At 42.0% G+C, this 23,562-nt stretch overlaps 2 protein-coding genes across 13 annotated transcripts in view; one reads left to right on the top strand and one right to left on the bottom strand.

The window, feature by feature from the left end:
• The window catches only part of CRYZL1 (crystallin zeta like 1), a 30,352-nt gene extending 18,690 nt beyond the window's left edge, over positions 1-11,662 (bottom strand). Inside the window, exons 1-6 of one of the 10 annotated variants that reach the window (XM_079974956.1) lie at positions 11,519-11,626; positions 10,012-10,106; positions 9,623-9,767; positions 8,367-8,438; positions 6,182-6,259; positions 4,248-4,320 (exon numbers count right to left, since the gene is read on the bottom strand). In XM_079974956.1, the coding sequence (XP_079831082.1) occupies positions 4,248-4,320; positions 6,182-6,259; positions 8,367-8,438; positions 9,623-9,667 (268 nt within the window). In that variant the 5' untranslated portion in view covers positions 9,668-9,767; positions 10,012-10,106; positions 11,519-11,626. The other 9 variants (XM_079974953.1, XM_079974955.1, XM_079974959.1 and 6 more) reach the window with 9 other exon arrangements.
• A 48-nt stretch (positions 11,663-11,710) lies between these two features.
• Positions 11,711-23,562, top strand: part of ITSN1 (intersectin 1) — an 83,494-nt gene continuing 71,642 nt past the window's right edge. Inside the window, exon 1 of one of the 3 annotated variants that reach the window (XM_079974883.1) lies at positions 11,711-12,009. The gene's annotated coding sequence lies outside the window, so the exon portion shown is untranslated. The remainder of the gene's footprint in view (positions 12,010-23,562) is intronic. The other 2 variants (XM_079974882.1, XM_079974884.1) reach the window with 2 other exon arrangements.

Below are 23,562 nucleotides of genomic sequence, written 5' to 3' on the forward strand. Positions count from 1 at the left end.
GTGTGTGTGTGTGTGCAAATTCTGCCCCTGCCTGTAGGTGTGTTTAAACAGCACTAACCTCCCTGATGCTTTGCCCCTCCCACTATCAGGTAAGCAGCAAATCTGCTGCCAGGTGATCAGATAAGCTCTATCCCACACCATCTGCTGCTGTGTCCATGAAGGAGGAAGAAAAAAAAGGACTTTCTTTGGTTTGCCCCGAGCTTCTCATTGTTCCACTCTACTGAACTACCTGAGGTTCTAGTACTGAGGAGAAAAGCTTCTTTCTACTTTCTCTGCAACATGCATAATTTTGTGTACCTGTCAAGTCCCCCTTACAAACTTTTTTTTAATAAACTAAAAAGCCCCAAATGCAGGACAGTTGTTTCAGCCCCATAATCATTTTGGTTGGTGTTTTCTGAACCTTATGTATCCTTTTTTGAAGCACAGCAACCAGAGGAGGACAGTATTCCAAATGCGACCGCATAACAGATTTGCATAGTGGCATTATTATGTTGGCAGTTTTATTTTATTTGGGGTTTTTTTGCACTTGCTTACAGTGAATCACAATTGCCATTTTAATGCCCATTTACCTAGTTTGTTCTTAACCTCTTGATGTAATCAGCAAGCTTGGCCATCTCACCGTTTACCCTAACTCCAGCTCAAGATTAGTTTAATAATAGGAATCTGCGCTACATTTTTCATGGTGAAGACAGATGGAAACCTTTCGGTTTCTCTATAGTCTGCTTGTTTTCCTTTAGCACACCTCTGACTCCCTTGTCATTCAACTACTTCCCTAGCTGGTTTCCTGCTAATAATGTATTTAATTACCGTATTTTTCGCCCTATAGGACGCACCGTCCCATAAGGCGCACCTAGTTTTTTGGGGGGGAAATAAAGGGGAAAAATTATTTCCCCCCCAGGCACGGGGCTGGGGCGGGGGAGGCCTGACCGAGCTTCCCCCGACTCCAGCCCCCAAACAGGCAGCTCTCTGCAAGCTGTGGGAGCCCAGCGCTGGCTCCCGCTGCTTGCGGAGAGGTCTGCGAAGCCTGGACGCGCTGAGCTCAGTGCGCGCAGGCTTCAGCACGCAGGCAACTCTCTGCAAGCAGCGGGAGCACTCCCGCTGCTTGCGGAGAGGTCCGCGAAGCCTGGAGAGCGAGAGGCATCGGTGTGCACCGACCCCTCTCGCTCTCCAGGCTTCACCGAAAGCCTGCATTCGCCCCATAGGACGCACACACATTTCCCCTTCATTTTTGGAGGGGGAAAAGTGCGTCCTGTAGGGTGAAAAATACGGTACTTTTTTGTTCTTTCCATTAGTGTTCTTAGCAACGTACTCGAATTCATTCATATGTGGTGGATGTGCGAGATTCTCAAAAAATTTTGGGAATCCATCTATAATGAATTAAAAAAAATTCTTAAATATACGTTTGTTAAAAAACCCGAAGCCTTCCTGCTGGGGATAATTGGTAAGGATATCAAAGAAGAAGATAGAACCTTTTTTCAATATGCAACGGTGGCCGCCAGAACCCTCATAGCACAGTACTGGAAAACACCAAAAATCCCAACACTAAAGGAGTGGCAACTTAAATTATCCAATTATTTGGAGCTGGCTAAATTGACACAGAAAATAAGAAATCAAAGAAGTGCAAAATTTAACAATGAATGGGATAAATTTAGGATATATATGGAAATAGAGACAAGGGGAAAATCAAAATGTTGATCAGAAACACATATGTACTTATAGAAATCACAGTAGGCATGAGATAACGCTTACTACGTAAAAAGTTTTATTAAGGAATAGACACAGCAGATAGATAAACAAGATAATAATTTCCGAAATCGAGATAAAGGGAAGTCGATCAATGTCATTAAAGTTGTATGTACTTCATGTTTTTTTCCCCTCTTTTTCTGTTTTTTCTTTTTCATTTTGTCTTTTGTATGTTTGTGAAATATAAAAGGTAAAGGTACCCCTGCCCGTACGGGCCAGTCTTGACAGACTCTGGGGTTGTGCGCCCATCTCACTTAAGAGGCCAGGGGCCAGCGCTGTCCGGAGACACTTCCGGGTCACGTGGCCAGCGTGACATCGCTGCTCTGGCGAGCCAGAGCCGCACACGGAAACGCCGTTTACCTTCCCGCTAGTAAGCGGTCCCTATTTATCTACTTGCACCCGGAGGTGCTTTCGAACTGCTAGGTTGGCAGGCGCTGGGACCGAGCAGCGGGAGCGCACCCCGCCGCAGGGATTCGAACCGCCGACCTTTTGATCGGCAAGTCCTAGGCGCTGAGGCTTTAACCCACAGCGCCACCTGCGTCCCTTGTGAAATATATTTATGTCAAAATTTAATAAAATAATATTTAAAAAAATAATAATAATTGTTTTTAATGTCTGCTTGCATTTATTTTGGCGAAGTTTGTGCTCCTTTTAGTTCTCCCCAAGACTTAGGTTTTCTTGCCTCCAATAACTTCCTCAACTCTTAAAAACACTGTTAGCCACCTGGCCTCAGTGGTACCTTTCCTGATCTGTTGTATATATTCTAGCTGAGCTTCTTTAATGTGGTTTTGAATAACTTCCATGCATTCTGGAGTTATGTGACCTTCTTTGCGTTCCCTTTCAACTTCCTCAACAAACAGAAACCAGCTGCCCTGGCAGAAAGGTACTTACAAGGGAAAAAACCCAAGTGACTCTTTCAAATGAGCTGAGTCACAAGGCACAGAGAAATGCAAAATACCTGAAGTCATTACCAGCAGGACCTGGGAAAAAGCTCTTCTGACCCTAAAGCACAGGCAAATCAACACTCCCATACAATTATTATTATTTTATTATTAAATTTGTATACCACCCTATACCTGCAGATCTCAGGGCAGTTCACGACAAGATCATAACATAGAAACATAAAATACATAATAAAAAACAAGAAAAACTCAATAATCATCCCCCTCCCCAACACATTTTAAAAGGGCATTCATTGGATGTTAATCAGCCAATGGGAAGTGTAACTGGGTGTATCTGCATTCCACTCAGGATCCTATCCCTAGTTCCTAATTTCTTAGAGCAGGGCTACACAACAGGTGATACAAGAACCAAGAGTTTGATAAAGCTCCTGTATATTCTGTCTATCTAGGACTGTGAAAGCATCAGGACATGGTTGGTGGTCTCTGTTTGACTTGGTAGATCACAGGTTGGGCAGGTCTGTCTGAGGAGAGTGGGGCAAAAAGAAACAGCCAAATGCAAAAGCAACTCCTTCCTAACTTCTACCAGCCTCAACCAATGCAAACTTAGTTGACAGGAGGGTCCAGTTTAGGAGACCACCTAGAAGGGATGTTCTCTCACCTCTGTCTGAGCCATAATAAAGCAGAACGGCATCAGACCATAGAACAGACTCCGGGGTTTTCCAGATGTTCAGAGTTCAGGAATGCTTCAGTAGAGCCTGGAGGCCATTGTCACTTCACAGAAAAAAGGGCTTGAACCACATTTGGAAAAGAAGTCCTGTCGTGTCCTTTGGTAAAAGTCTTTAATAATGGACAAGATGGAAGGGGATGACAGGAAAAGGAACTCTAATGCCTTTCCTTGCCACCCAATTCATCACTGAGCTTGCTGTGTTTGCAGAGGGCAGAGCAAGGTCAGGTCAGCTTCTCTGCTTGTGAGATGAATTAGTAGGGTGTGGATTTCTGTGACCCCCCCCCCCCATTCTGTCATATGACCAAGAAACAGTAGCCAACATAGAGCTCTTGCAGATTCTGCATGTTTTATTCTTCTAGCCTTGGGGTTCTTTTAATGGGGAGAAGTTACAGAAACACACTGTCCCCTTTCTCCCAAAGCCTGTAGGTGCCTACTCAAGTATTTTGCTCAGCCATGTGCCAAGTCACTTCTTTGCCTCTCTTCAGATGTAACAGAAAGCCATAGATGAAAGTCCTTGACCTCAACGATAAGGTGAGATTTTCATATTCTCAGTTATAGAACCCATAAGACGTGTAAATACTTTCCAGGAATTCACAAACAAAATATTTATATAGAAGAAAGTAAACAGAAGCACTCAGGAATTCAAGTGGCCCTAATAAACCCAGCCATTAACAATCAGCATAGTCCCACTGTGGCTTGTTTCTTTGCCACACTGTAATGTGACCGAATGTCAGGAGAAGGTAACAGAATGTTAGGAACTGGGTTTCATGTTAAGAAGATTAATGGGGTTCAATGTTGTATAGTACAAATAATGTTTACAAGGCATTTTTCATTGCCAAAGAAAAAAGCAACATTATACTAATTAGTATACTCACTCTCTAACACAACACCAGCAATTTCCCTCCCAACAGGTAGAAACTCCTTCTTGATCTTGATTTCTGACAAAAGCTAAGTCAAATAATGGTTAGAATGCCTACTGTAAAGAATAATAAATGTTGAGTACATATTAGTACAGTAAAATGCTATTACGGCCTCTCACCAAACATTTAATGGCAGATTAATACAGTATAGTCCAGTAAGGCTGAAATCATACACACATTTTTCTTGAAGTAAGTTCCACAGGAACTTAGAGTAACATGATTAGGATTGCAGTATAAATCTTACACATTTGAAAAATACTAACTTGACTGTGCTATGGAACCCCAGGTCTTTACAGTTACCATCTTCTGTCTTCTCTATGTACAAAAATGATTAAAAAATGATCTAGTAGTTTAGTTATTTATCTAATTATTGAAATGCTATGAAAATGTCACACACAACATCCTTTGCTTTTAATAATTTTAATAAATCACGTCATAATGGCAGTAACACCTGGCAAAGGCCTTAATTTTCCTTGCTTTGTCCCCCTCTCTATTTTATTTCTTCTTCAATACAAGATAAAATGGTTCATGTTATGGGCAGGACAGATATCCATCTAAAGCAAAAAAACCTGCACTAACAAATAAAAGAAAAATCAAACATAAATCCGTTTTTAATTTTTAAATTATGTATTTTTTTAAAAAAACATAGTAAGCTAGAGAAGTTCTAAGAGGCAGGTAAATGTAATAAGACAGGTCTTTATGCTGCACGCATTTGTATACTTAGCACAGCACACTAGCTGTAATCCCAGAAGCGATGGGGTACATGTTGTCCAACTGATTTCTACAACTATGGGACCATAGAACTAACCAGCGTACCCGAGGGGGTGCTTAGCTTTAAGTGTGGGCAGATAGCATTCACTTAAGCCTCTATTAGAGCCAATTTATATGCAGTCCTGGGAATGGCGCTTGATCCAGCCTCTACATGGTAGCTGAAGGAGGCATAACACGTAGAGCAAGGATCATCCTTGCAATTATCATTCATAATGTGGAGAATCTCCACACCAACAGCAAACATTTGTAGCAGCTGGACACAAACTTTGCAGAAAACAAGGACAATTCACTGTCAACTATGCCTATCGTGTGGACCTACTCTAACAGGGACTCCCCCCTCCCCCCGCAGCTAGTAATGGCTGTAGTGCAGGGCTCAGCAAACTTTTTCAGCAGGGGGCTGGTCCACTGTCCCTCAGACCTTGTGGGGGGCCAGACTATATTTTGAAAAAAAAAAAAAGAATGAATTCCTATGCCCCACAAATAACCCAGAGATGCATTTGAAATAAAAGCACACATTCTACTCATGTAAAAACACGCTGATTCCTGGACCGTCCACGGGCTGGATTTAGAAGGCGATTGGGCCTGATCTGGCTCCCGGCCCTTAGTTTGCCTACCCATGCTTTAGTGGTATGGAAGCCAGCCATTTGGGTCTTAGGATTCCCCCCCTTCATTTATACTACTGTTTTACATAGTTGAATAAGGTAGATTTCAGTAAAAGGTGATCCTTTAGTTGAAAAGGGGGACCTTATGTAAATAGCAGTTACATTGACTTGGACCAACATACAACTTGTAAGTAACTTTCACTGAGCACTGTTGACTTCCTTGTGAATAAATGTATAGAGAGTTACGCTGTTAATTATAAGGGTGCCTGTTACCTTATGCCAGGGATGGGAACCTGTGGCCCTCCAAATGTTGTTGGACCTCAACTCCCCCCATCACATGCTGGCTGGAGCTCATGCAAGTCGGAGCCCAACAACAGTTGGCGGGTCACAGGTTCACCATCCCTGCCTTATGCAAACAAAACTGCCACCAGAATGGGTTAACAGCATTTTGATGTATTTGAATCAAAGAGCAGGTTCATAGGTTCAACTTTCCATGAAGTAAAATAATACAAGTACCTTATCATCGATCCGACTTAGAGCACAGGCTTTCACTTTCACTTTCACATAGTTGTCTCTTGTGACAGGAAGGTTATCCTAAGATTGAATTGACATGATTCACCCACTAAAAGGACAAGTAAGTATGTCACAACTAGGTATTTCAGCTTAACTGATTTTGCGGATAGAGTTCTTCCCTTCCCCTAGATTACAGTGAGAAAGGTAGCTTAGCGGTTGAGCATCAGCTTTGTATACAGGAAGTCCCAGATTCAGCCCCCTGCATTTTCATGTAGGGCTAGGCCTGAAGCCCCGTGTGAAATCCTGGAAAGCTGTTGCCCATCAGTGTAGACACTACTTAGCTAGTGAGGCCAATGATATGACTCATCAAAGCAGCTTCCTCTGTTCCTATGAACTGTGTTGCAATCCTACCCTGCAAAGTTTTAAAGCTACTTAGAAGATTATGTACGAGTTACGTCTAGGGAATGACTTTAGTAACAATACATAGAATGCAACACACACACAAATGAACTAAATTCTATGGAAATCTTACGCTGAATTCTTCTGATTCAGGCAGTTAACTCAAAGTTTCCAAGTCACTTTCCTCTTTGAGAAGGAAGTGAAAAAGTGACCTTATAATATATCCAGAAAAGGGATGCTGTACTATATGCAATTATTACAGTGGGTTGTAAATTATAAATAAGTAAAAAAAACCTTTTACAATTCTGATTGTACATCTGATATTCTTTTTTTTCTTTTTTTTCCCAAGTGAATTTTTATTGTTTTCCTTATATATTCTTTTCCAACAAATTGTAATAGCACCATACATTCCCTTTGACTCTGCCGAGTCGCGACCCCCCTCCCTCCCCACAACTGATATTCGTCTGATATTCTTTTCTCCATCTTAGGCTCCAGTCATGAACACATACATATATAGGGGTTGTTCTGTCAGTCAAAAGTGGAATGCATGTTTTAATAATTCTGGTTCTGTAACTATTTTCTCATGTATTTTGTTAACTGAATTGAGAAACAAATTAAAAACCCCCAGTTACTGCACTCAGATGTTTCAAAGTTAAAAAAGGTAATTTGTTTTGTTGTATAATTTCCCCACTTTGAAAAGCTTTAAGTCAAATCTAAGTCTTTCTTCATAGCTCACGGCCAACCCATAGTTTGACAACCAGGGCTATTGTTCAGGCTCACACTCCGAGTCCTCACATACAGTCCACTTTCTCATGTCATGATTTAGGCAGACCATAGTTTATAATTAGATCTGAACCAGACAAATTATGGTGTGTTCAAACTATAGTTTACCTGCATGCAGCACTTGGAAACCCACTTCAAAGTATGACTTCTAATCCTGCCTAAATACAGTTTTATGCTCACCAGGAAGGAATGGAATCTAAGCTTGAGACAGAAAGTGGAGCATGCAAGTCCAAAGCACACCCCAAAGGCCAAACCATGGGTTGGCCATTATAAGTCAACTGAGATGGGATGGCATTTAGATGTAATGCTAAACCATGGTTCAGAATTACAATAATAAGTCTAGAAGTCTCCCTCCTCTTCTGGAGCTAGTGCAAGGAGAGTGGAAGTTTCTGCTGTTGTTTTAGGTTAACTTTAGCTTAAGGTAAAGGTAAAGGTACCCCTGCCCGTACGGGCCAGTCTTGACAGACTCTGGGGTTGTGCGCCCATCTCACTTAAGAGGCCAGGGGCCAGCGCTGTCCGCAGACACTTCCAGGTCACGTGGCCAGCGTGACATCGCTGCTCTGGCGAGCCAGAGCCGCACACGGAAACGCCGTTTACCTTCCCGCTGGTAAGCGGTCCCTATTTATCTACTTGCACCCGGAGGTGCTTTCGAACTGCTAGGTTGGCAGGCGCTGGGACCGAGCAGCGGGAGCGCACCCCGCCGCAGGGATTCGAACCGCTGACCTTTCGATCGGCAAGTCCTAGGCGCTGAGGCTTTAACCCACAGCGCCACCTGCGTCCCTAACTTTAGCTTAGCATGCCATTTAAACAGAAAACTGTGGTTCGTCTTAACACTTAGCTGTATCAAGACATTTTAAACTATAGTTTGAAGTTGGCTTCTTTCAACTAGCCACAGTTTGTACAAGATCACATGAGATGGCAAGCTGTCATTATTCTAAAACAAATTATGGCATCACATATTTTAGATGTGTATGCAGTCTTATATTTCTTTAAGCAAATAACTTACCTTTTCCAGGAAAACAAAAGTGGCCTCTTCTCCAGATGAATTCTGCTGCCAATATAAGCCTTTCATTCCGACCTTTAAAATATAGAGCGGGAAATGAAATACCTAAATACGAATTTAGGCCAATATCTATCGAATCAGTTCTGCTAGCACGAGCACTTTGAACTTAGCAATTAAACTTCCTCTCCCTCTCCTTGTGCCCCTGTCCCACAAATCTGCTCTTGAGCGTTGCAGGAAAACCCAGAACAAATTAGGTGAGAAAGTTTGGTTGCTCTGCCAAAAGTGCTTGCACTAGGAACTGTTTCATTATATACTTCCAAGTGTTTCTAAATAGATTTCAAATAAAAGACTTTATATGTTTTGTATAAATTTAGAGACCACAGATAAAATCTGTGTTATTACCACTGTTTCTGATAACTGAAAGAGCAAATCAAAAGAGGTGAATTTTTAAAACTTCCTGTTATAATATTGTACTATTATCCATTAGAAAGATACGTCACCTCATAACATCAGCTCCACAGAAAAATTATGCTTCTGATTATGCCCCATAGCTCAGTGGGTAGAGCATGAGACTCCTAATCTCAGAGTTGTGGGTTCAAGCCCCATGTTGGGCAAAACTTTCCTGCATTACAGGGGGTTGGACTAGATGACCCTTGTTGTCCCTTCCAACCCTACAATGATTCTATGATTGAGCAATACAAGCAACATTTTCCTTATTGGAAAAGCCTGCTTTGGTAATGTAAGTCTTGATCAGCGATTACGAACCCTGATAAACTTCTAAGTCACTCAAAGGTACTTCTGATCACAGTTTGAAAAACATTTATCTGTTTCTTTTTATTTCCTCCCCTAATTCAAAGATACTTCATGAATATACATTGACTTCTTAACCGTGGAGTAGTTTATTACACTACAGCATGCTGGGCTTAGTTCTGGGAAATCTAAGAAAGAAAATCAGTTACTAGCTTTAGGGATAAATCACCATCGGTTTCATTTCACTCATCTGAAAAATGGGAACAACACTAAGTTGGTTCAGGTTGCATTATTATACTTACTTACCAAGGGGAAAGTCTCATTGTACTCAATGGGACTTACATCTTAGAAAAAATATATAGGACTGCACTACAAGAAATTGAAAATTGTAAAACATTTATGTAGAATTTTACCACAAACTCAAACCTTTTTATTTTTACGATCACCATTTATTCCAAGGGAATGAACAACCTTTACCCAGAAGTATTCTTAGCTTGGCTAGTACCTACCATAACTGATTTTTTTTTCTTAAAAGAACAAATCCTGAAGAGCATTGAGTATATTCTAAGGTGTGCTCAGTTTGTACGATTCAATGCCCAAGTCTAGCCAGCCATCTGTATAAGCATAGTTCGTCCAAAGCAAAACCACAACTCTCTGCAGACAAACGGATGCAGAAAAAAATGAAGTGATAGTATGGTATGGTACTTGAAGACTACAGATAGGAGCAGCTTGTGATGGGACTACTAATTATCTAAAATATGCATATATACACAAGGAAATGGAAGGTGATATATGCACTGTCACACAAAGCACCTAATATAATTTGTAAATCTGAGCTATTAGTTTTTAGTTCTAACGGTTATGATGGCCCACTTAGTAAGGATTATTTGTCTGAAACCTTTACTGTTTCTTGTGCATTTCATTCATCCTCAATTCTGTAACTCATCTTCCCTCTCACTCTTAAGCACTTCTCGGTTACTTATCCAATGTACCCTATAAAAGCACAAGAATTCTAAATAAGTGAAATGACAAATTTGTTGTGCATGAAAGGATATTTCTAGGTCTCAGTTGGAAATTTCTGCAGATATCCTATTTTATTCTAAGCAGGCCCATCTGGATTTTATTGGCCAATAAGATCTACCTGTGGAGCCACTCCTCTGGATTCCCCTAACCTCAGATGGGAAGTGGGCTGTGAGCCAAACAAGGCTTTTCAGTTGTTGGGCCTTGTTTTTTTGCATATTTGCCAGACACTGGGCTTAATGCCTTTTCAGCACCAGGTGAAGTCCTTTCAATTTGTGCCAGCCTTTTAGACATTTTACACAACACTACTCAAAGCACATTTATTCAAAGGTTCAGCTGAGTTCCATTCAATGGGACTCACTTTCCAATTAAGTGTGCCTCTCTAAGTGAAGCGTTGCTGGTGCATTGTGTTTTGTTTTAGCAATCGCTGGCATGTTTTGGAAACTCCACTTTTTAAATTATTTTATCCTATTACTGCATTTTAGTCTATGCTTCAGCTCTATTCTGAAGAGAAGGGTATAACGTTCTCGAAATAAACCGGTGCGTAAACAAAATAAGCAGATGCCCCTACCACAGTGCCAGTACTTTACTGGGTCTCTTAAATGCAAAATTGCAAGATCTTGATTTCCCACCACCAGCTAAAGGGAAGGATATGAGATGAGCAATAGCTGCAGGGAACCTCCCGAGCTCAGGAACCTCGCCCTTCTTTAGCAAGACTGGAAATAAGTGCGGATGCTGAACAGCTACGGGAGGTCAAAGAAGGGCGGCTGCAGGTCCCGAGGGCTGAAGGCGCCACAAAGATCAGCGCTGCTCTGCTCGCTCCCTCTGCCTCGCGTGCCCAGCCCCTTGCCCCGCAGAAGAGACCCGGGTGGTTGTCATGACAAACCCATTACCTCTTCTTAGGCCCCTCTCTCTGATTCTCGCGGGAGGGCAAATCCTAGCTTGGAATGCCTTAGAACGGAGCAGCGCAGAAACGCAGATCCCAATTGGCCAAAACGGCTGTCACTCTATACGGGGGGCGGGGGACCGAGGGAAAAACGGGAGGTGCCCTCCGGAGCGGCGCGCTCTAATAGCTTATCGACGGGAGTTCCTGGCCTGTTAAAACTACAATTCCCAGCAAGCCTTGCAGCACGGGTTTGCCTCATTGCTCCCAGCATGCAGCGCCTCTCCAATTACTGAGTGGGCAATAAAAAGCCGTACTAGGCGTGTGAGAGGCATAATAAGGATGGGAGGCAAGTCAGCTTCGCCGGGGTCTCCTTTCAATAAGCATGACTTTCATGCGTGCTTCTTTCTCGTCACACCCAGCCTCACTCGGTTCCCCTTCGTTCACACAATTGCTACCGGCCCGTGCGAAACTTGCGTGCCCTCCTCGGCTCTCCCCTCACCTCGCGCCCTTGGGCTTATCTCCTCTTTCCCAGAGCGCGCTTTCGGCGACTGTTCCCCTTTCCTAATGTTCCCCTTTCCTAATGGTGGCTGGGCGCGTCCGTCATCGGGAGAGGGGTGGGATCTGTGGGCTGGGCGAGGGCTTGGTTGGCTGCCTGGTGATTTGCGCCTCTCTTCGGGTTGCGCAGTCAGGCGGCGGGTGTGCGAGAGAGGGAGAGCCGGGCAGGTCGCTCCTCTCTCTTTCCCTCTCTCCGCCCACACAAGCCTCCCCCACCCCACTCCGCCCGAGACAGCGGCGGTGACTCTGAGGCGGCGGCGGCGGCGGTTAGAGCAAGAGCAGACGCGGGCGGGGATGGTGCGTCTCGGGGAGGCGGTGGCCTTTGCCGCTGCTGCCACCGCTGCCGCGCCGGCTGCTGCTGCTGCTGCTCCTCCTGCCGCCCCTCCGTCCTTGCTGTGGGGGTGAAGAGGACACCCGAGACCCGACAGAGATGAGGTAGCGGCGTGAGGCGGCGGCGGCGGAGGGGACCCGCGGGCCAAGGGGCTCGGCAACGGGCAGGGCGAGCCCGGGGGGTCACCCTGGTGAGGGGAGCGCAGGCGCGCTGGGGAGTGCGAGGCGGGGAGGGACCCCTCCACCAGCCCCAGCGCACGCGCGCCGCCCTCTCGCCCTTCTTCGGGGGCCCCGCATTCGCCCCCGCCGCCTGCCCTGTTGTTATTCCCAATGTTATTCCTGGTTGGCGGCCCGTTTTCCCTCCCTCCCCGGTATGATTTTTGTCCGCGTTCTTCTCTCCCTCAGTCCGCCCCATTGCCCGGCCCACCCACCCCCCCTCCATTGCCCGGCGCCCCTCTCTCCTTCCATTCGCCTCCCGCGCGAGAGGAGGACGATCCGTGGCCATTGACCCCGAGTGTGTGCCGGGAGCTCTTCGCCGGCGGCCGTCATTCCTTTAAAAATAATCTCCTAATGCTGGTCTTCTGGCGCCGAAAGCGGCGCCTTTGATTTCGTCTCCTGCTCCCCATCTTTTTGACTCTTATTTCTTAGAGGTGGGGTATATATATATATAGCAAGCAGAAGGGAATACTGTAGTGTACGGGGTGATGAGCGGGCCCTACTTGTAGGGGGTGGGGAAGAGAGAGCTTATGTATGCCCGGCTCGGGCAAACGAGATTGCCTTGCCTGCAAAAGCAGCCGACGTCTTTGTCGTGCCTGTTTTAACAAACACGCTCTCGCTCGTGTCTGTTTTAACAAACTCGCCGGTAGACTGTCGGTGCGAAGAGATGCAACGAGAATCCGAGGTGGAGCATGCAGAAGTAACTTATACAGTAGTGTCCCTGGCTGAGATTGCTGCGCGCGGGCAGCCATGGTTTCCAAAGAGGAATCTCCGTCAGTGACATTCTCCGACTAAAAAAAAGTGTCTGGATTTTTGCATGAGGTTTGGCCTTGCACTTTCTAGCCCATGGACCTTTTTTTTGGCCTTCACAGCCCTGTAATGAAGGAAACATGTCCTCCACTTCAAAGATTGGCATTTAGCCTTGGAAGAAGCAAGGTCTTTATCACGTCACTTCTATTTGCTCTGAGTTGAACAGCAACATTTATTTGATTACATTTGTACCTATAGATAGTCTTCATCTTGGATGTGTTTTCCTCATAGGAAATTGACTACTGAGAACAAACTGCTTACCAATAATACTATATTAAATAATTTCTTCTTGTAGGCATTCCCAGCTGGAGTAAGTGTTCAGTAATGAAACAGCCATGAAAATGTGACATAGTGACTTCTTGCTCATAGCCATCCTTCACAAACAGTAAATGTTTTTGGCTGCTTGTTAAAGACAAATATATATCCAGTTCAGTTTATTATGCTTGAGGGTAAGACCAAGGAAATAGTTAAATTCTTAGATCTCTTATGAAACTGTGAGCTCCTTTGGAAGGATTTAAGATGTCAGTATGATGCTGAAGTCCAAAGAGATAATTAGTTAGATATTAATACTCTAATCAAAGATCTGGGATTTATAGAGCATCCCAAATTAAATGCAGTGGTACCTCTAGTTACAAACTTAATTCGTTCCGGAGGTCCGTTCTTAACCTGAAACTGTTCTTAACTAGAAGTGTGCTTTCGCTAATGGGGCCTTTTGCTGCTGTTGCGCCGCCAGCACACAATTTCCGTTCTCATCCTGGGGCAAAGTTCTCAACTCGAGGTAACTCTTCCAGGTTAGCGGCGTTTGTAACCCGAGGTGTTTGTAACTTGAGGTACCACTGTACTTATAAACAATAGTGTGCTGCAAAATGTTAAAAGCTATATCAGAGTGAATAGCAGAATCACAGTATGCTCTAGTCTAGAGGCTGGCTGTTGAGAGATACCACCTAGCTTCCCAATTGACACATCCCAGCAATGATAAAAGAGAAATATGTACAGAACTTGCTGGGAGTTTGCTTAATGTGATAGCAAATTAACATCCCTCCCACACATCTCAAAGTAGCCCTCCAGGAAAACTATTTTTAATAAGGGCTCTTATTAGTTGGTTTGACCCTTATATTCTTAGTATATACTTTGTAGAAAATATTGAGGGGAAAATAGGTATTGGAAAGTTAAATATAATAGCAATGGATTCTGAAAAACAAGGCAAACAAGAAGGCATGTTCGTTGGTTAAGAAATGACTGTGGTAGCTTAGTGATGGGGAAAAGGAGAGAAAATGGCAGAAAAATTAAATTCTCCATTTTCTATCTTTGATACTGATGGCATGAAAAATATTTTTGAACTAAATATGTGGAAATAGTAAAACATGGACCAAGCATTAGGAAAGCTTATTTGCAAGAATGGTACAGGATACTTGGCAAGATTTCAGAATTTATTTAGCTGCTCTACTGCTGAAGCTTGGGTGGCTTACAGGAAGTTAAAGCAAATATAAAATTATATTAAAATAGCTGTAACATACAGTAGAGTAAGATTCATTCATACCATAAAATATATTTAAAAGATCTAAAAGGCCCAAACAGATTATATAGCATCAAAAAGAATGCAGGAATAGCGACTGGTCAAGTTCTCCAGAGAGGGAATTAAGAGGCAAGAGTGCCTTGATTGAGGGGACACTAAATTTGGTCACCATCTACCTTCTAATGACTAGGACCAGTAACCTAATGCCAAGCCAGATCAACTGTAGCAGGAGGAGATTCTTTAGATTCTCTGTTCCCAAGTTGTTTAGTACTTCAAAGGTTAAAATCAACACTTGACATTGTCCCATGAAAAGACTGAGAGCTGGTGTCTGGCTGTCTGAGAATTGGAAGTTCCATGCACCTAATTCAGTTAGGAAACCTGTTCCTGTATTTTGCATAAATTATAGTTCCCAAGTGGTTCTCAAAAGCAGCTCCTTGAACAATACATTGAAGTACTTTAAATAAGCTGTCAACAGAGCATGGATAGCAGCATTTTTTCATTGAATATTTTTCATAAAACAGGTTACCATATTTTTCGTCCCATAGGGTGCACTGGCCCATAGGACGCACCTAGTTTTTTTTTGGGGGGGGGAATAAAGTACCTTGGGTTAAGAACTTTGCTGGTGGCGGCAGCGGGAGGCCCCATTAGATAAAGTGGTACCTCAGGTTAAGAACAGTTTCAGGTTAAGAATGGACCTCCAGAACGAATTAAGTTCTTAACCCGAGGTACCACTATAACTGAGATTCATACATGATTACTCTAAAGTAATGTATTGGAACTTGCAACACAATCCACACAGCCTTTTCTGTGGCTACCTTGCCCCTTCTTTGATGGCCTCCTCTTACATTATGTGAATACTTAACTTCTTAGGAAGTTATTTGAACTCTAGCAGCTTTGATGAACTCTGGTTTTTTCTTATTTGACTCTTCGGAGTGTATTTAGTCTGTTTGAGAGTTTTTATTAAAAATGTATCAAATGAGGAAATTGAATTACATTCAAAAAATATGTTTGTAGCTGCTAGTTTAGATCTAGATGAGGTCAGTTGCCGTTAGAGCTCACTGAAATGGTGAGAAAAGTTAGTTGTGGGTATGAATTAAATGACAGTCTGGATTCAACTGTCTGCTTTTAATTGAGATGTGTGTTTGTGTGCAACTTCTTTGACTTGTTTTTGACTGCTTATACCTTTTGACTGTTTTTTATTTGGTTTGAACTTTTTGGAAAATGGGATAGAACTTATTTTAACTTACTTACATTTCTATGCATGTTTATTTGAAACTAAGTATTCAGTAAAGACAAGGAATGTGATGCTAGTCTCTAGGATTTATGTTTAGATTTATAGACTGAATTACTGCTGGAGGTGTCTAAATCTTGTGAGTTTGCATGTATAATGTATGTGCATAGTAGCATACACTGACATATACGTTACTGAAAGCCTATTTCTCCTCAGTTCCTGAAACTTAAGGAATAAGAAATGAGAATGCATGCTTGTTGTTTCTGTGGTTTATAGCTAAGTATTACTTTTTAAATAAATCCCAACTTCCAGATCTGGTACTACAAAGATGGTGTGATTAAAATACTGGAAGAAACATTACAGTACAGTCATACTTTGGGTTGAAGTAGTTTCGGGTTGAGCATTTTCGGGTTGCGCTCCGCGGCGACCCGGAAGTAACGGAACGCATTACTTCCGGGTTTCACTGCATGCGCAGACGCTCAAAATGACGTCATGCGCATGTGCGGAAGCAGCGAATTGCGACCCGCGCAGACGCGGGTTGCGTTTGCTTCAAGATGTGAACTGGGCTCCAGAACGGATCCCGTTTGCATCCAGAGGTACCACTGTATCTCAACACTTCTGTGTAACTAAAAGTGGGCCTGTAGTTTCGTCTAGATATAAGGGAAAGCTGCCAGTGGCATGTGCAGGAAATGCTTATTTCTAGCAAGGCAGGCAAAAAGATGGAAATGGTCTAACTTAAAGGCCTCTTTAATTCAAACCGTAGAACCATTGGCATTTAGGCTCAAGCAGCTCACAGACCGTTCGAGCTTGTATGATTAGTACTTGTATGCTCTCACTTTGGCAGTTTTACAGCAGTCATGTTTTCACACAGATGAGCTGTTTGAGAACAATTTCACCACTGTATTAAGCCCAGAATCTTTGCTTCAGAGTTAACAGACAAAGTGTTGCTTAAAACTGCGGTAAAAGGAATTGATTGTTTTAGAGTCTCTCTTTAGTTGTACTCTAGTTGGACATTAGCTTTTTCCAGGTTTACTTGATAAATCTTCAAATGTCTGGTTTTTTTCAAGCTTTTTAAGAAGTAATAATTTACTCAGAGCTATGTTTCATAGGAATCAATAGGGGATACCTGTAAGTAAATAGATAAAGCTCAGGGTTGGGATGCCAGTAAATAGATCTAGAAAACAGCTAATAATTGAGACTGTGGTCCAGGCCAGATGTGATAAAACAAGCTACATCGAGCGAGCCACAAGGTTTGTTGTTAAGCCAAGGTTTGTTCTTGGTTTTCCAATCATAGCTTGTTTGAACAGAATATACTCTGATCCCTGGTTTTGATATATTGCTAAGCCGGATATATATTGCTTAGCTAGAAGGGAGTAGGCACAATCTCTTCATTTGTGGTGGACCATTAACTATGGTTTAGCATAATGTATAAACTTTGACATTGTGTTTTAAGTGTTATATTTCAATACTTTCTATAACAATATGATCTATAACATAACATCATAATCTATAACATAATTTTATTGGTATAGTGCACAAAATTCACAATATGATGGTACTTTAAACCAAATAGTGCTTATATGATGTCCTAAACTCAATATTGGTAGACATGCAACATACCAAACATTTCTAACTTTGCTTATTAGCATTTAGCTACACATTTCTGTTTTTCCAGTAAAATTCTCTAAGCATACCTTGATTGTCTGCGTATATATGAGGCTAATTATGAAATATTTATTAGATGTATATGGCTTCCACTTCTATATTATAGTACAAATATCTGTCTGACCTTTATCTGAGGATAAGTTCTTAAGACCTTGTTCTTAAGACAGCTTTCTAAAGGTGAATTGTGAGTCTGAGATGAATCTGGCAAGGTTCCTAAGACGTCATTAGACTTGTAACTGACCATTCCCATATACAAATTTTATGTCTGCAGCAGCTTCTGGTTAAGAATGTTAACCTTTTGCAATGCAACTGAATGGCAAAGGCTAATTATGAAAAGCTTAAAATAACTTAAAGCCTTCATGCTCAATTAGAAGTAGTAGTGACTACTGCTTGAATAGTAAAGTACCTTGGTATGTAGCTTCTGATCCTTGTTCTTTCTTTGACTTTGATTTTGATAAAGTGAAAATAAATGAAGATTCCAGCTTCAAAATGGGAATGACAGCTATTATATTAGACTATCATAATTGCTATTATGCTGTTGATTCGCTCCTGTGAGTGGGAGCATCCCTGAGCATAGCATAACATTTTTTAATTTCAGATTTCTTTTAGACTTGGGTTGGATTCTAATTTCATTTTCCATGGATGAAAAGATTCCTTCATCAATGTATGGCTTTTGAATCCAGTGGAGGGATCCTGCTGATGGAAGTGGAGACTTTTTTTGCTAATCCCTGTTTCCCCTACACAGACCCCCTTCCACACACATCATGTGGGTGGCCAGAGTATACTGGCTTTCAGCTCTGCAGTCCGTAAGAAACCTTTACTTATCCTTCTCCACTAAATGTTTCTCTTGACATAAAAGCCAGCATCCTTGCACATCTTTTTGAATGTTTCATTAATGTAAAGAATACGAAGAGCACATGTAAAATGTTTCAACATAAAAAATTCATAGTGCCCTATAAAGGCATCCATTTTGAGCAGATGCAAGTGTTATGTGAATATTGTATTTGATCTGGAAAAGACATTGAATGACCATTATGCACAGGGGTTCCATTCCTGGCCACTACGTCCATCAGTGGAGTGCATATAAGCGTGCCCTGTTCTGCCCCCATTCCACCCATTTAGTGACATTTTTGGGTTACTTCCAGGTTTGACTGTGAGTCATTCAGACACACATTAATCAGTTGTTGACTATATGGCATATGTTGGCAGAAGGAAAAGCCTTGCATTGGGCAGACATAAATAAAAATAAAATTCTCAAGAAAATTCCACTTACCATTCATCCTATATCTGAGGATAAGTTCTGCACTGTGGATTAGTGGCTTCCATGTCTAGGAATTGGGTATGAGAGTTGTTCTAGGCAGGATTATGCTCCCTCTGAAAGATCAGGTATTTAGTTTGAGGGGAGTACTCTTGGATTCCACCTATTGCTGGAAGCACGTTTCCAAATCCAGCTGGTTCTCCAACTAAGGCTCTTCCTAGAAGGGGGTAGCTTGGCCACTTTGCTTCATGCTATAGTAATTTTCTATATGGACTACTGCAGTTCATTCTACATGAGGCTGCCCTTGAAGATTGTTCAGAAGCTGCAGCTAGTACAATATGCAGCTGTGGGGATCTTATTGGGTCTCTTACCTAGAGACCATATTGCATCAGCCTAGAAGCATTTGCAGTGGCTGCCAATTAGCTGTCAAGTCCAATTCAAGGTTTTAGTTTTGACATATAGAACCCTATATGGCTTTATCTGAGAGGCTGTCACCCAGTATTAACTGACCCAGGACTTGAGATCTGCTCTTTCAGCTTTGTCAGTAGTGCCATCAGCAAGGGCTCTTAAGGAAGCAAGCCACCTCATCTGTAGCATTCCCCTCAGAAATTTGGCTGGCGCTAACTTCACTTGGTTTTAGGTACTAATTGAAAATGTGTTTTTGTGGGGGGTTTTTTGGTTAGGCTCCTGATGGATAAATACTTGGTCCACAGAATATAGTGACTATGGTTTTAATGGGTTTTAAGAGCAGAATTTTTAGGGACGCGGGTGGCACTGTGGGTAAAACCTCAGCGCCTAGGGCTTGCCGATTGCATGGTCGGCGGTTCGAATCCCTGCGGCGGGCTGAGCTCCCGTCTTTCGGTCCCAGCTCCTGCCCACCTAGCAGTTCGAAAGCACCCCTAAGTGCAAGTAGATAAATAGGTACCGCTTTCTAGCGGGAAGGTAAACGGTGTTTCCGTGTGCGGCACGGGTGCTGGCTCAGCAGTGCAGCTTCGTCACGCTGGCCACGTGACCCGGAAGTGTCTCCGGACAGCGCTGGCCCCCGGCCTCTTAAGTGAGATGGGCGCACAACCCTAGAGTCTGTCAAGACTGGCCCGTACGGGCAGGGGTACCTTTACCTTTTTAAGAGCAGAATATAAATTATAAACATTAAATTTGAAGAGATTGCAAGGAGTATTGCATCTTATTTGAGGCTGAATTGCTGTTGTTTTTTAAAAAATATTTTGTTACTTATGTAAAGGAGAACTGGTAATCATAATGAATATTTAAACTACTGTGATACTGTTGTTTGAAAATCTGTAGCTGTGTAATCAGATCAGTAGCTGTATAATAAATCAAACCAATGTAGTGGTAGTGCTGAATATTTAAACTATACATTGTTATACTGGCTAGTTTGTGTTAGCAACCTTGCGTTTAGATTTGTTTTATTTAAAATTGTACCCTGCTTTTTAAGGAACTTCCTCCACAGAGCAGTTATGATCTCATATATATAATTCTACTTATTCTGACAATAAAACATTCAAAATTCAGTACAGTTAACCAATATATCAGCAGAAAAATAGAATAGAAAACAATGCAAATAATAAAAAACAGCATTAAGACTAACAAGGATTAAAAACTGCAGACATCAACATATTTTCTGAGTGTATGGTTCAAGAGCTGAAGGTCATAAAGGAGGAAGAATTCAGCTGTCTGCTTTCTAAATGCTTTTCATATGCGTAAAGCTGAATAGATGCTGTGTAATCTGACTTTCAGCCTAGCATGTCAACAATCTTTAAAATGTAAAACTTCTTTTAATTGTATTCAGTTTCATGTTCCCTAAAATATAACTTATATGGGCAAACTAAAGAAATGAATTATTGATGGTAAATGTTCTGTATTTTGCTGTAGTTAAATAAAAGCACTTCCCAACCCTGCAAATGCATGTAATCTTAGTTGGGTTGTCTGAAGTTTAAAGGAGATCAGGTGACCATTCCTATACATCTATAACATCTGATATCTCTAATTAAAATATCCACAAAGAGGAGGCAAACAACTTATGTCTCATTTACAAGATAAATCAGTTTAAGAAGGCAAGCGTAATAGCTCGGCCAAGTCCATATTGTTGAAAATAGCACAAATAAGATAGATACTCCTAAGTGTACAGTATGGAAGAATTAGCAAGACACTTGCTCGGAATGAACTACAATTTAATTGTAGTGTTCAGCTCCCTTTATTTCAGCAGACATGGGCTTTCTTGGTAGTAAATACCCCATATAGACCATGTAATTAATACCCTATGTAGATAGCTAATGCATTTTTTCACATTTATATTTTAAAAATGCAGTGTCTGTATACATAGGATATAAAATACATAGTCTATATAGAATATATATTATGAAGAAAGCCGGTAATATTAATTACGTTTGAATGATATTTCACAAATTACTAAAGATCACCACAGAATTTGATTATAAACTGGTTATAAAAGAACTATGTTCTGGCTGCTTTAATCTTTTTGGTGTCTGAATTTATTTCACATGTAAAACATAGAATTTGGGTTAATAATATTTGAAAGTAAAGTTGTGCTGGAAACCAATTTGGACCAGGTGAAGTATATCTCTAGATAATGGTTTTCAGTAATTGAATTAAAGCTTCATTTATATGGCACTTTTGTGGCTTCTCAAGGTAGAATTAGACCTTATGAATGATGCAAAAACTTTAGCCTTGTTCTTCATTTGCTCCTATAGTGTCTAGCTGTAAAGAGTGGTAATGTGTGTGGTTTCCCTGCTCTGTTTTATTGATTGGAAGGATGGGGAATGTTGAAAGATTCAACATAGATAAAAGAAAATACTTCTTCATTCAGCATACACTTAACTTCGGAACTTGCTCCCACGTGAGGCCACCAACCTAGATGGCTTTAAAAGTTAAGACAAATTCATGGAGGAGAGGGCTGTTGCTGGATACTAGCCATGATGGCTATTCTCTGCCTCCACAGTTGGAGTCCATAATGCTTCTGTGTATCAGTTACCAGAAACCACAGGAGGGCAGGGTGCTCTTGTGCTCGAATCCTGCTTAGTAGTTGGCTACTAAGAGAACAAGATGGTGGACTAGGTAGGCCTTTGACCTGATCCAGTAGGCTGTTCTTATATTTTGCCTTAACCACAATATGTAGCTAATGTTTGCTCCTGGCTCCTTAAAGCTTGGTTCTGTTCTCCATATTCTGAATGTTTAGATTTGATGAGCTTTGCTTTGCGTGCACATGTAGTGTTTCACATCTGGGCAGGAGCTACTTTTGCTGGAAGGCTTGTACAGTGGTACCTCGGGTTACATACGCCTCAGGTTACATACGCTTCAGGTTACAGACTCCGCTAACCCAGAAATATTACCTCAGGTTAAGAACTTTGCTTCAGGATGAGAACAGAAATTGTGCGCCGGCGGCGCGGCAGCAACAGGAGGCCCCATTAGCTAAAGTGGTCTTCAGGTTAAGAACAGTTTCAGGCTAAGTACGGACCTCCAGAACGAATTAAGTACTTAACCCGAGGTACCACTGTACTGTAATGTTTCTTCCAGTATTTTAATCACACCATTTTTGAAGTACCATATCTGGAAGTTGGTACCACTGTACACCAGTCTTCTGGCATGGCCAGGAGAGAAAGGGTGTATTACTTTTGAGGTGTGTTTGGTTGGAGGTATAAATAAGGGCTCATCTGCATGTTTCATTGTATTGGAGTTTCTGAACTGTCTTCAGAGGCAGCCCCACAGGGTTGCAGTAATCTGACCTAGAGATTACCAGAGCATATACAACAGGAGTTAGGCTGTCCCTGTCTTCCAAATAGGGGCACAGCAATACTTTGTATTGCTTACTGTAGGAATGGCAGAGCTAGTGCTTTCCCAGCGCTGTTCTGCCATCTGGATCTTGTGTGTCGGTTTATAATTGATCCACAGTTCAGCTGACCCATCGTTTTAAGCTGCTGAAGACTCATGCTTAGTTGTTAGAAGCACATGTGATGGCTCTGTGCCTGAAACAGCTTAGAAGCTATTGGTTTGCTGAAGAATTGTGTTTCATTAAGCAGACTTCCCTTTGGATTTATGCAAGGGTAATTAAACTAATGAACTACTTGATTATGCTGTTAATTTGCAAATCAAGGCTTTGCTTGAAAAATTGCTATAGAATCTAAAAACAAATTATTGTTCTAAAATTAAATGTTGCTAAATGTTTTATTCTCAAGTTAGATGCAAGAAGTGCACAGTTGCATTCACACACAACTTTCTGAAAAGTAAACATTTTGGCTTTTTGAATTAGAGTCTTGCCGTACGTATGAGACCTGTGCAGTTGTACTGTAAAGGTAAAGGGACCCCTGACCGTTAAGTCCAGTCGGGGGTTGCGGCGCTCATCTTGCTTCACTGGCCAAGGGAGCTGGCGTTTGTCCGCAGATAGCTTCCAGGTCATGTGGCCAGCATGACCAAGCCACTTTGGCGAACTAGAGCAGCGCACAGAAATGCCGTTTACCTTCCCGCCACAGTGGAACCTATTTATCTACTTGCACTTTGGCGTGCTTTCAAACTGTTAGGTTGGCAGGAGCAGGGATTGAGCAACGGGAGCTCACCCCATCGTGGGGATTCAAACCGCCGACCTTCTGATCGGCAAGCCCTAGGCTCTGTGGTTTAGACCACAACACCACCTGTGTCCCATTATCAAGTGAATTTACTTCTAATATTCCTAATAAAATGCAGAAAGTTCATCTTCCGCACCAATATGGTATCTTATGTGGATAAAAGTATTTATTTAACATTTTATATATTTAAGGTGCTTATATATCACTTAATCATTAACATTTCTAAGCAATGTACATAAAATTATATCACAATTCCTTACAAAGAATAAGAACAGGGAAAATTCATCTCAGTCCTGAGCACTTCCTTTAAACATCTAGTGAAATAACAAAGTCTTTGCATGTGCCAGCAGTTCAGCAAAGAGGA

This window comes from Podarcis cretensis (genome assembly GCF_951804945.1).
Source record: "Podarcis cretensis genome assembly, chromosome: 4".
NCBI classification, from domain to species: Eukaryota; Metazoa; Chordata; class Lepidosauria; order Squamata; family Lacertidae; genus Podarcis; species Podarcis cretensis.